This window comes from Mirounga angustirostris, unplaced genomic scaffold, assembly GCF_029215605.1.
Source record: "Mirounga angustirostris isolate CCGP_5_RB_7025 unplaced genomic scaffold, mMirAng1.0.hap1 SCAF_10, whole genome shotgun sequence".
NCBI classification, from domain to species: domain Eukaryota; kingdom Metazoa; phylum Chordata; class Mammalia; order Carnivora; family Phocidae; genus Mirounga; species Mirounga angustirostris.
The window spans coordinates 86,565,980-86,579,991 of NW_026991718.1; the positions used below are offsets into that span (position 1 = coordinate 86,565,980).

General features: G+C 35.8%; 1 protein-coding gene across 13 annotated transcripts in view; it reads left to right on the top strand.

The window, feature by feature from the left end:
* CCDC138 (coiled-coil domain containing 138) overlaps positions 1 to 14,012 on the top strand; it is a 134,605-nt gene that overhangs the window by 69,579 nt on the left and 51,014 nt on the right. For all 13 annotated transcript variants that reach the window (XM_064572684.1, XM_064572693.1, XM_064572695.1 and 10 more), the window contains one exon: positions 13,538 to 13,730. In XM_064572684.1, coding sequence (XP_064428754.1) covers positions 13,538 to 13,730 — 193 coding nt within the window. The remainder of the gene's footprint in view (positions 1 to 13,537; positions 13,731 to 14,012) is intronic.

The window sequence follows — 14,012 nt, forward strand, 5'->3', positions numbered from 1 at the left end:
ACATAGTATATAAAGTTTGGTACTGTCCATTGTTTCAGGTATCCCCCCTGGGGGTCTTGGAACACATGCCCCCCAGATAAGCGGGGACTACTGTAACAAAATACTGCTGATTTCTTCCTCCTGTCCTGTATTCCCTTGTATCATTCCTGTCATTCATTTCACTTACACATAAGCATACATAAGCATGCATATGTACACACACGCACATGCACACACACAGGCATTCATAATCAAACACACTGTTGCTATTGTTTTCAACAAACTTATCTGTTAGATCAGTTAATAAAAGATAAAAGTCTTTATGTACACTTATTCCTTCTCTAATGCTCTTTCTTTATGTACATCCAGGTTTCCCAGCTATATGATTTTCCTTCTCTCTAAAGAACTTTTATTAATATTACTTTCAGGGCTGCTCTACTGGTAACAGATTCCTTCAATTTTTGTTGATCTGAGAAAATATTTATTTTTGATGGATAATTTCACAGTATATAGAATTGTAGGTGGTTGGAGTTTTTTTCTCAACATTTTAAATATTTCATTCTATTTTCTTTGTGCCTACATGGTTTTTGAGGAGAAATTGGATATAATTCTTATCTTTGCTTCTCTATGAATAAGCTGTTTATTCCTCTGGCTTCTATCAAGATTTTTTTTTTAAGTTTTTATTTTCTGCAGTTTGAATATGATATGCTTTGGTGTAGGTTTTTTGGGGGGTTGGTATTTATCCTTCTTGGTGTTCTCTGAGCTTCCTGGTTTTGTTTCCTATGTTAATTTGGAGGAAACTCTGTCATTACTGTTTCAAATATTTCTTTTATTTCTTTTCTTTTCCTTCTGGTATTTCTGTTACCTGTATTACACCTTTTATAATTGTCCCATAATTTTTGGATATTCTGTTCCATTTTATCCAGTCTGTGTTTTTCTCTTTGTATTCCAGTTTTTGAAGTTTCTAATGATGTACCTTTAGACTTAGAGATTATTTCTTCATCCCTGTCTAGTCTACTAATGGGCCCACCAAAGACATTCTTCATTCACAGTGTTTCTGATCTCTAGTATTTCTTTTTGATTATTTCTTAGAATTTCCATCTCTCTGCTTACATCACTCATCGGTTCTTGCGTGTTGTGTACTTTTTTCATGAGAATCTTAGAATATTAATCATAGTTGTTTTAAATTCTATCTGATTATTCCAACATTCCTACCATATTTGAGTCTGAATCTGATGCTTGCTCTGTCTTTTCAAACTGTGGATTTTTGCCTTTTAGCATGCCTTGTGATTTTTTCCTGTTATCTGGACATGATGTACCATGTAAAAGTGACTGCTGTAAATGGACCTTTAATACATCCAAAATGTGCAGGAAGAAGTTCTGTAGTTGTATGATTCAATCTCAGTCTTTTGGTGAGCTTGTGTCCCTGGGCTGTGAACTTCATAAGTGCTTCCCAGTTTTTCTCCCCCTGAAGTGGGGCAGGATTGCTAGAGCAGGCTGAGTTTTGCTGTTTCCTTTCCCCTAAGTACCTAAATCTGTTAGACTCTGATAAAAGCCCACTAGATTAAGCTCTGGTAAAGTAGTTTTCTTGAGGACCAGTCTTGTTATAACAAGAATAAAATTGTGTCACTTTTTCACTCCCCCTACCTGAAGCATGAGGGGATTTTTCTCTAGCTTTCACTGTGAGAACTGTGAGAGCTCCTGGAGCTAAAACCAATAAAATTTGGGAACTCACTTGTGACTGGCCCCAGCTGGCATTTTTAACTCTCAAACTTGTTCACATTGGGCCCCCAGCAATTTTCAGTTATAGCTCAAATTTTCCTGTGCTGGTACCATTTCCCGCAGAGGTTTCAGCTCATGGGTTTCTGCCATAGTAAGTTGTAATTCTCTGGATTCTCCTCTCTCTCCAAATTCTGGGTTTTGCCCTGTGATCTCACTTCTAGTGGATCTAAGAAAGCTGTCAATTTTTCAGTTGTTCAGTTTTTTACTTGTTAGGATGGAGTGACAACTTCCAAACCCCTTACCCACCTGACAGGAAATCAGAAGTCCTCATGTTACCTTTTATAACAATACCCACTTTCCTCCTGCCCTACCCCTTCTTTAATTCCTCTAACCACTAACTTCTTTTTCTCCATTTCTATAATTTTGTCAAATCACAAATGTTATTTGAATGGACTAGTCAGTATGTAACCCCTTGAAATTGGCTTTTTTTCCACTTAGCATAATTTGCTGGAGATCTGTTTTAAGTTTTGGCACTACTTTTTATTGATTCCATGATAGGAATGTACCACATTTTAACCATTCATTGGTTAAAGGAACCTAATTTTTGGCTATTATAAATGCTGTAAACATTGATGTGCTGGTTTTTGTTTATAAATAAGTTTTATTCCTCTGGGATAAATGTCCAAGAAATGTTATACGGTAGCTGCATGTTTAATTTTTTAGTAAACTGCCAAATTTTAAGAGTGATTTTATTAATTTACCCTCTCACTAGCAATATCTGAGTGATCTAGTTTCTCCATGACCTCACCAGCATTTAGTGTTGTTACTGTTTTTTATTTTCACCATTCTTAATAGTATTGTTTTCTCATTGGAGTTTTAATTTGCGTCTCTCCAGTGGCTAAACATCTTTTCATGTGTTTGCTTTCCACAGGTGTATCTTCTTCAGTCTATTTGTGTCTTTTGCCCATTATTTAATTGGACTCTTTGTTTTTCATTGTTCAGTTTTGAGAGTTCTTTATATATTTTAGATACTAGTCCTTTGTTGGGTATGTCATTTGGAAATATTTTTTTTCTTTCTTGTATTTTCATCCTCTTAACAGGGTCTTTTGTAGAGCTTTTAAATTTTAATGATTTCCAGTCAGTTTTTCCTTTTGTGGATATTGCTTTTGGGGTCAAGTGTAAGAATTTGTTGCCTAACCCTAGATTGTGAAGATTTTCTCCTTTTTTTTTTTCCTTAAAGTTTTATACTTTTGCATTTTACATGTGAGTCCATATACAGTTTGAGTTAGTTTTGTATAAGGTATGAGATTTAGATCAAGGTTAATAAATGTCCAATTGTTCCAGCACCATTTATTGTAAAGCCTTTCCTTCGTCTGTACCGTTGTCAGTTGGGAATATTCTGTGGGTCTCTTTCTGGGTTCTCTGTTATGTTCCATGTATCTGTGTGTCTGTTCCTTTGCCAGTTCTATACTGTTGATTCCTCTACCTTTATAATATGTTTTGAAGTTGGGTATATTGATCTCTTCCCATTTTATTATTGTTTTTCAAAAATATTTTAACTATAATAGTTCCTTTGACTTTCCTTATAAATTTTAGAATAATCTTCTCTAGCCACAAAATATCTTACAGGGATTTTGATAGGAATTGCATTAACCTGTATATAAATTTGAGAAAAATTGACATCTTTACTGTGTTGAGTCTTCCAGTTCAGGAACATGATACGTTTCTCCATTTTATTTAGAAATTTGATTTCTTTCATCCATGATATGTGGTGTTAAGCATAAAATTCCTGTACATTACTTGTTAGATTTTCAGCTGCATATTTAATGTTTTTGAGTGATGGCAGTTGTTGGTATTTTTAAAATTTTGGTGTCCATGTTGGTACTCAGTTCATTCTGTATCCTGTGATCATGCTCTTACTAGTTTTAGGATTTGTCCTGAAGATTCTTTGGAATTTTCTACATAGTCATGGATCTGCAAATAAGGAAAGTTTTTTGTTTTACTTTTTGTTCTTTTGACATGTATGCCTTTAATTTTTCTTTTGCATTAGCTACAATATCTAGGACTATGGTAAATATGAATGATAATGGATATCATTGGCTTGTTCTTGATCTTAGGGGGGAACACAGTGAGTCCTTCATTATTAATTATAATATTGGCTATAGTTTTATAGATGCTTTTTATCAAGTTTAGTTCCCCTTTATTCCTATTTCTCTGAGGTTTTTTTTAATCATGAATGAACGTTGAAACTTTTTTCAAATAATTTTTTGCATTTATTGATATGACCGTGTGATTTTTTTTTCTTTAACCTGATAATGTGGTGCGTTACTGATTGGCTTTCAAATACTGAATTAGCCATGTTTTCCTGAAATAAACCCCACTTGGCCGTGTTGTATAGTTCTTTTTATATTTGCTGAATTCTGTTTGCTAATATTTTGTTAACGAGTCTGTATTCATTAGGGATATTGGTCTGCAGTTTTCTATTCTTTTATACTATCTTTGTCTGGTTTTGTATCAAGGTAGTACTATGTTCATAAAATTAATTGGTAAGTGTTCCATCCTTTTTTTCTGAAAGAAATTAGATTTAGTGTTAATTCTTCTTTAGACTTTTGGTAGAATTCTTCCATGAAACTGTCAGCTGAGAGATGTCTTTTGGGGAGATTTTTTAAAAATTGTTTATTTTTTTAAAAAGATTGTATGTAGGGCGCCTGGGTGGCTCAGGCGTTAAACGTCTGCCTTCAGCTCAGGTCATGATCCCAGGGTCCTGGGATCGAGTCCCACATCGGGCTCCCTGCTCTATGGGAAGCCTGCTTCTCCCTCTCCCACTCTCCCTGCTTGTGTTCCTGCTCTCGCTGTGTCTCTCTCTGTCAAATAAATAAATAAAATCTTAAAAAAAAAAAAAAAGATTGTATGTATTTGACAGAGAGACAGCACAAACGGGGGGAGCAGCAGGCAGAGGGAGAAGCAGGCTCCCCACTGAGCAGGGAGCCTGATGTGGGGCTCGATCCCAGGACCCTGTGATCATGATCTGAGCCAAAGGCAGACGCTTAATTGACTGAGCCACCCAGGCGCCCTGGGGAGATTTTAAATTATGAATTCAAGTTCCTTAATAGTTATAGGGATATTATTAATTCATATAAGTGATTTGTAGAAGTTTGTGCTTTTCAGGGAATGGAATGAACAATTTTGTCTAAGCTGTTCAGTATATATGTGTAAAGTTTTTCATAGTATTCTCTTAATATCCTGTTGATGTCCTCAGTGTTTGTAGTAATACCTTCTATTTCATTCCTAGTATTGATAATGTGTGTCATTTTTTTTTTGTCTTTCTTGCCAGAAGTTTGTTTTGTTGATTTTTTTAAAAGGACCATCTTTTTGTTTCATTATTTTATAGTTTTCATTTTTATCTCTTTATTATTTCCTTCCTTCTGTTTGCTTTGGATTTATTTTGTTCTTTTTTTAGGTTACTAGGTAAAAACTTAGATTATTCATTTGAGACTTTTTTTTCTAACATAGTGCTATTTTTAGTGCTGTTTTTCTGTCAGCACTTCTTTAACTGTGTCCCACAAATTTTGATATGTTACATTTTCATTTCTTCCAATTTAATGTATTTTAAAAATTTCCCTTGAGACTTCCTCTTTGACCATGAATTATTTATAAGTTTGTTTTAGATATTTCTTTTACCTTTCTGTTTTTCTGGTTTGGTTGTATTGTTGACATTATTTGGCTGAGGATGTGTATTCTGCTCTTGTGTGGGTGTTCTATAAATGCAGATTAGATCCTGCTCGTTGATGGCGTTTTTTAGTTAGTTTATATCCTTGTTACTGTTCTGTCTAGTTGTATCTAGTGTTCAGAGAAGTCTTCAGCTATAATTGTGAATTTATATATTTCTCCTGTTTATCATTTTTGCCTATGTTTTGCAATTCTGTTGCTTTGTGCATATAAACTTAGGATTGTTACACGTTTTTAGTGGATTAACTCTTTTATGATTATGTAATATCTCTCACTATACTTGGTAATTTTTTTCGCTCTGAGATCTCTGATATTAATATAAGCACTCTGCTCTCCTTAGATTCATGCTGTCCTTTTCCATTCTTTTAATTTAGACCTGTTTGCATTGTTATATTTGAAATGAGTTTTTGTAGATAGCATGTAGCTAGATTTTGTTTTTTAATCAACTTTATCAAGTTCTGTGTTTTAATTGGTATACTTAGGTCATTTATATTTAATGTAGTTATTGATATGTTAGGGCTTAAGTTTGTTATTTTATTTTTTGTTTACTGTTTGTTTTTGTGTATCTTTTTCATTTCTCTGGATTTTCTTTTCCCCTGCTTTGCTGTGGGTTACTTGAACATTTTTTAAAACTCCATTTTGGTTTATTTATAGTTTTGAGTATTTCTCTTTTTATAGTTTTTATATTAGTCCTTCTAGGTATCAGATTGTATATAGATAACTTACCACATTCCACTGGTGTTTTCATTTTGCTAATTCAACTGAAGTATAGACACCTTGCCTTTTGGGACGCCTGGGCGGCTCAGTCGGTTAAGTGGCTGCCTTCGGCTGAGGTTATGATCCCAGGGTCCTGGATCAAAGTCCCACATTGGGCTCCTTGCTCAGTGGGGAGCCTGCTTCTCCCTCTGCTGCTCTCCCTGCTTGTGCCCTCTCCATCTCTCTCTCTGACAAATAAATTAAAAATAATAAATAAATAAAATCTTAAAAGAAACCTTGCCTTTTTATCCCTTCATTAATCCACCCTCTATAATATTAATATCTTCTACATATATTTAGAATCACATTAGACAGGGTTATAATTTTTGCATAACTGTCAAACTTAAAACTCAGAAGGAGAAGGAAAATCTGTTGTATTTGCCCATATTTTGCTTACTGAGTTCTTCCTTCCAGATATTCCAAGGTTCTTCTTTTATTATTTCATTAATCATAGAGAACTTCTCTTAGGTAGCCTTTTAGAATACGTCTGCTGATGACAAACTGTTTTAGTTTCACTTCATCGAGTGTCCTAGTTTCCTCTATATTCCTGAAGGATAATTTCACTGGGTATAAGATTCTGAGATGATAGTTCTTTTCATAAAATACTTGAAAAATGTTGTACTAATTTCTTCTAGACAACTTCCATGGCTTATGATAAGGAATCCACTGTTGCTTGAATTGCTTGCTTCGTGTATGTTAATTTCTCTGTTACTGCTTTCAGTTGTTTTCTTTTTTCTTTAGGTTTCATAAGTTGGTTATGATATATCTTGTTGATCACTTTGGATTTATCCTTTCTGGGGTTTGGTCAATTTCTTCAGTGTCTAGATTTATTTATTTAGCCAATCTGGGAAGTTTTCAGCCATTATTTCTTCCAAGTATTTTTTCAGCGCTACCTCATGCTTCTTTTCCTTCCAGGATACTGATTGGCAGGGTTACTAAATCTTTTGTTATAGTTCCTCAGTTCCTGGAATCTCTAATTTCCCCTCCGTGGTTTTTTGTTTTGTTTTGTTTTTTTCCAGTTCAATGTTCAGATTGGGTAAATTCTGTTTTTTGTTTTTTGTTTTTTTTTAAGGTTTATTTATTTATTTATTTGACAGAGAGAGACACAGCGAGATAGGGAACACAGCAGGGGGAGTGGGAGAGGGAGAAGCAGGCTCTCCGCAGAGTGGGGAGCCTGATGCGGGGCTCGATCCCAGGACCCTGGGATCATGACGTGAGCTGAAGGCAGATGCTTAACGACTGAGTCACCCAGGTGCCCCAGAATTCTGTTGTTTTAAATTCCAGTTAACCAGTTATTTTCTTGTGTCCTCCATTTTGCTGTTGAACCTATCCATTTTTTTGTTTGTATATTTTTTCTTTTTTAATTTAAATTCAGGGAAGTAAACATATAGTGTAGTATTGGTTTCAGGAGTAGAATTTAATGATTCATCACTTACCTATAACACCCAGTGCTGATCCCAACAAATGTCCTCTTTAATACCTATCAGCCATTTAGCCCATCCCCCCACTCACCTCCCCTCCAGCAACCCTCAGTTCTCTTAACAGTCTCTTATGGTTTGCCTCCCTCTGTTTTTATCTTATTTTTTCTTCCTGTGCCCTATGTTCATCAGTTTTGTTTCTTAAATTACACAAATGAGTGAAATCATATGATATGTATATTTCTCTGACTGACTTTTTTCACTTAGCATAATACATTCTAGCTCCATCCACCTTGTTACAAGATTTCATTCCTTTTGATGGTCGAGTAATATTCCATTGTGTGTGTGTGTGTGTGTGTGTGTGTATACACACATATATACACCACATCTTCTTTATCTCTTCATCAGTCAGTCAACACTTGGGCTCTTTCCATAATTTGGCAATTGTCAATAGAGCTGTTATAAACATTGGGGTGTATGAGCCCCTTCATTTCAGCACTTCTGTATCCTTTGGATAAATGTCTAGTAGTGCAATTGCTGGGTCATGGGGTAGCTATATTTTTATTTTATTTATTTTATTTTTATTTTTATTTTTTTAAAGATTTTACTTATTTATTTGACAGAGACACAGTGTGAGAGGGAACACAAGCAGGGGGAGTGGGAGAGGGAGAAGCAGGCTTCCCGCGGAGCAGGGAACCTGATGAGGGGCTCAATCCCAGGACCCTGGGATCATGACCTGAGCTGAAGGCAGACGCTTAATGACTGAGCCACCCAGGCGCCCCAGGGTAGTTATATTTTTAACTTTTTGAGGATGTCCATACCATTTTCCAGAGTGGCTGCACCAGCTTGCATTCCCACCAACAGTGTAAGAGGATTCACCTTTCTCTGCATCCTCACCAACATCTGTTGTTTCCGATGTTGTTCAGTTTAGCCATTCTGACTGGTGTGAGGTGGTATCTCATTGTGGTTTTGATTTGCAGTTCCCTGATGATGAGTGATGTTGAGCATTTTCTCATGTGTCTGTTGGCCATTTGTATGTCTTCTTTGGAGAAATGTCTGTTCATATCTTCTACCTATTTCTTAACTGGATTATTTATTTTTGGGGGGTTGATTTTGATGAGTTCTTTATAGATTCTGGATACTATCCTTTTATCAAGTACATCATTTGCAAATATCTTCTCCCAGTCTGTAGGCTGCCTTTTAGTTTTGTTAGCTGTTTCCTTTGCTGTGCAGAAGCTTTTTATTTTGATGAAGTCCTAGTTCATTTTTGCTTTTGTTTCCCTTGTCTCCAGCGATGTATCTAGTAATAAGTTGTTGGGGCTAAGGTCAGAAAGGTTGCTGCCTATGTTCTCCTCTAGGATTTTGATGGCTTCCTGTCTCACATTTAGGTTTTTCATCCATTTTGAGTTTATTTTTGCTTATGGTATAAGAAAGTAGTCCAGTTTTGGAGCACCTGGGTGGCTCAGTCATTAAGTGTCTGCCTTCAGCTTGGGTCATGATCCCAGGTTCCTGGGATTGAGCCCCGCATCGGGCTCCCTGCTCCGCAGGAGGCCTGCTTCTCCCTCTCCCACTCCCCCTGCTTGTGTTCGCTCTCTCGCTGTGTCTCTCTCTGTCAAATAAATAAATAAAATCTTTAAAAAAAAAAAAAAAAGAAAGTAGTCCCGTTTCATTCTTCTGCGTGTGGCTGTCCAGTTTTCTCAATACCATTTGTTGAAGAGACTGTCTTTTTTCTATTGGATATTCTTTCCTGTATTGTTGAAGATTAGTTGACCATATAGTTGTGGGTCCAAATCTGGGTTCTTTATCCTGTTTCTTTATTCGATGTGTCTGTTTCTGTGCCAGTACCATACTGTCCTGATGAGTACAGCTTTGTAATACAGCTTGAAGTCTGGGACTGTGATGCTTCCCACTTTGGTTTTCTTTTTCAGGATTGTTTTGGCTATTCGGGGTCCTTTCTGGTTCCATACAAATTTTAGAATTCTTTTTCTAGGCCCATGAAAAATACTGGTGTTATTTTGATAGGGATTGCATTGTGAATGTGTAGATTGCTTTGAGTAGTATAGACGTTTTAACAATATTCTTCCAATCCATGAGCATGGAATGTTTGTGTTGTCTTCAGTTTCTTTCACCAGTGTTCTGTAGTTTTCAGATTACAGATCTGTTATCTCTTTGGTTAGGTTTATTCCTAGGTATCTCATGGTTTTGGGTGCAGTTGTAAATGGAATTGATTCCTTCATTTCTCTTTCTGCTGCTTAATTATTGGTGAATAGAAATGCGACAGATTGCTGTACATTGATTTTATATTGTGCAACTTTGCTGAATTCATGTATTGTAGCAGTTTTGGGGTGGAGTCTTTGGGTTTTCTATATAAAGTATCAGGTCATCTGGGAAGAAAGTTAGACTTCTTCCTTGCTGACTTGGATGCCTTTTATTTCTTTTTGTTGTCTGATTGCTGAGGCTAGGACTTCAGTACTGTGTTGAACAATAATGGTAAGAGTGAGCATCCCTGTCATGTTCCTGACAGTAAGGGAAAAGCTCTCAGTTTTTCCTTATTGAGGATATTTGCTGTGGGTCTTTTGTATATGACCTTTATGATGTGGACGTATGTTCTTTCTATCCCTTCTTTCTTGAGGCCTTTTATCAAGAAAGGATGCTGTATTTTGTCAAATGCTTTCTGCATCTATTGAGAGGATCATATGATTCTTATCCTTTCTTTTATTAATGTGATATATCATGTTGATTGTTTTGTGGATATTGAATCACCCTGCAGCCCAGGAATAAATCCCATTTGATTGTGGTGAAAAATCCCTTTAATATACTGTTGGATTCAGTTAGCTAGTGAACCTCTCTGTTTTTAATTTTGGTTACTGTATTTTCAGTTATAAAATTTCCATTTGGTTCTTTATATTTTCTTTGGTAAGACTTTCTATTTCTTTGATGAAATTTTCTCTTTTACATTTTTTTAAAATGCATAATTATAAATTTTATCATGGCTGCTTTAAAATGTTTGTCAGATAATTCTAACATCTTTGTGCCATTGGTGTTGGCAGTTACTGATTTTCGTTCAGTTTGAGATCTTCCAGGTTTTTGTGTGATTAGTGATTTTTTATTGAAAACTGGACATTTTGATATTATAAGGCTCTGGGCCTCTTTTTTATCTGGCTTTCTTTTGACACTGCTCTTGCAGAGGAAATACAGGATGGCTCTCTTTATTGCCTAGTTAAGTAGAAGTCCAGGTTCCCCACCAGGCTTCTATTGCTATCTGGGGGGGGCAGGGAGGGAGTTCTGGTTCCCACTAGGCCTCCACTGATATCTCCCTAACTGGGAGGGATGGGAGTGCCTCATTACTACCCCTCACATTGCATTCATGAACACCTTGTTACTGCCTGGTTGAGGGTAAAAGTGTAGGCTGTCCTTGGAATTTTGCTCATCTAGGTGGATGTTGGACCACAGATCTTTCTATGGTGTTTTTTTGGATTGTGGTTTTGTCTAAAAGTTTTTTGTCTTGGGGCACCTTGGTGGCTCAGTTGGTTAAGTATCTGACTCTTGACTTCGGCTCAGGTCATGATTTCAGCATTGTGAGATCGAGCCCCACATCAGGCTCTGTGCTAGGCATGAAGCCAGCTTAAGATTCTCTTTTTCCCTCTGCCCCTCCCCCATCTAAAACTAAAATTAAAAAATGGAAGTTTTTTATTTTGCAAGGCTGCTCTTTTCTTAGACTTTTGGCTAGAGAGAGCAGACTTATGTTGGGGCTTTTTTTTGTCTGTAGTTTCCAGGTTGCCAGCCTTTTCAGCTTCAAGCCTGAGAAATATGAGGCATCAGGAAACTTCTAGAATTTCTAATATTTTCTCCTATTTTTATACCAGGGTTTTAAAAAACATACGTATTATCTTTTCCTAATGATATTAAAAACTTATTTAAATTTTTTTTTGAGTATAGTTGACACACAGTGTTAAATTAGTTTCAAGTATACAACATACTGATTCAACTTTTCTATACTTAGGCTTTGCTCATTACAAGTGTAGGTACCAAATGTCTCCATATAGCACTATTATAATATAATTGACTATATTCCCTGTGCTGTGCCTTTATTCCTGTGACTTATTCCTTCCCTGACTGGAAGCTTGTATCTCCCTCTCCCCTTCACCCATCTTGCCCTTCTTCTCACCCCCCTTCCCTCTGGCAACCATCAGTTTGTTCTTTGTATTTAAAGATTGATTCCACTTTTTGTTTGTTTGTTCATTTTTTTTTTTAGATTCCATATATGAATGAAATCATATGGTATTTGTCTTTCTCAGTCTGACTTATTTCACTTAACATAATACCCTATAGGTCCATCCATGTTGTCACAAATGGCAAAATCTCATCTGTTTTTTTGGCTGCATAATATTCCACTGTGTATGTATGTGTGTGTGTACATACACACACACACACCCCACACACCTTATCCAGTCACCTGTTGATGAACACTTAGGTTGCTTCCATATCATGGCTATTGTAAATAATGCTGCATAAACATAGGAGTGTATATATGTTTTTAAATTAATGTTTTTGTTTTCTTTGAGTAAATAACTAATAGTGGAATTACTGGATCATATTGTATCTTTTTTAATTTTTTGAGAAACCTCCATACTGTTTTCCACAATGGCTATACCAGTTTACATTCCTACCAATAGTGTATGAGGCTTCCTTTTTCAGATTCAAGGTTTATAGACCGTATATTTAAATTAGATTGTATTTGTTATGCCACTCACCACCCAATCATTGTGCCTTTTGATCCCCATAAAATCTCAATATATCTCTCTAATTTTATTTTATTTTTTTAATTATTATTTTTTTAGAGAGTGGGGGAGGTGCAGAGGGTGAGAGAGAATCTCAAGCAGGCTCAACACCCAGCGTGGAGCCCAACACAGGGCTTGATCGCACAACCCTGAGATCATGACCTGAGCTGAGATCAAGAGTTGGACACTTAACTGACTGAGCCACCCAGGCACCCCTATCTCTCTAATTTTAATATGCTGAAATTCTAAAGCAAATACTTGTTACCCATATTTAAGTTACTTCTAAGTCTGGCTCATGCGTTCTCATCTGTAGCAGTGTAAAATGGTTTTCCTTTATTTGGTTCTTAAAATATATGTGGAATATCATAAAAGCTTATATTATTTTAGAAGTATTTACTTGTCAGTATTTCTGTTTTGCCCATTGTCTTGTTTTAGTTTATTCACCATGAGAATTATCCATGATTCTAAATTTTTTTTTAAGATTTTATTTATTTGAGAGAGAGAGAGCACAAGCAGGGAGAAGGGAAGAGGGAGAGGGTGGAGCAGGGAGCCCAATGTGGGGCTCGATCCCAGGACCCCGGAATCATGACCTGAGCAGAAGGCAGATGCTTAACCAGCTGAGCCACCCAGGCGCTCCAGAATTATCCATGAATCTAACCCAGTATTTTATTCTTCAGCAGGTGTTAAAAGTTAGTTATTAAAATCACTGTGATGGTTATCATCATAGTAAGCTGTAAAGCAGTGAGACCCTAGATAATCACTTTATAAGCTAACACTGTAAGATACACCCAAGAAACCATTTGTCAGTAATGGTGGAGGAGTGAAGAACCTATAGTGTCTACTTTTCTGTTTTTTTGATTTCTCTGTGCCAGAAACATATCATGATCTGATGTTCTTAAACATTTTCAAATTGAATCTTGTCTCAATTCTCCTAATTTTTTCTTAGTAGACTGCTCATTTCTTTTAGAAAAAGTCATAAATAATTTTAAAAAATTGATTATAAAATTACTTCTTTTTAATTTTGCATATTTCTAAGCCATTTTTTAATTAGAAAAAAAACTGACTTATTTTTAGTTTCTGTATTTGATTGTAGTATTTGAAATATATCATGGACATAAATAAATATAATAAGGTGGTACATATTTTTAACAGCATTCAACCATGACATCAACATTGAGGAGATTGGGTGAAGACATATTCAAAGGAGTAGTAACGAAGGGAATTCAAGATAATTCTTTAGAACATTCAGTGGAGAATAAACCAAAGACAGCTGCTTTCTTTAAGAGCTCCAATTTACCATTGAGATTTTTATCAACTTTAATTGTTCTCAAAACAGTCTCTCAAGGTAAGCTTTTACTTGTGCTTATGGCATATTTTTTCATAAACAGAAGAGAATACTATATTGTGAAGTAATTCTTGCATAGTCAAATATGTTTTCCATTTTTAGAATGAGATTTTATAATGGTGACACATTACAATAAACTACTTTTATTTGCTGAATGTGAGAAAGTGGAGTAGTCCGTTGGATTGTTGTCTCCTCCCAGAAGACTTTATTGATTCCTTAGATCATGTTCCCACAATAACCTGTGCTTCCCACTGTCATTGCATTTACCATATAGTGTTGAAA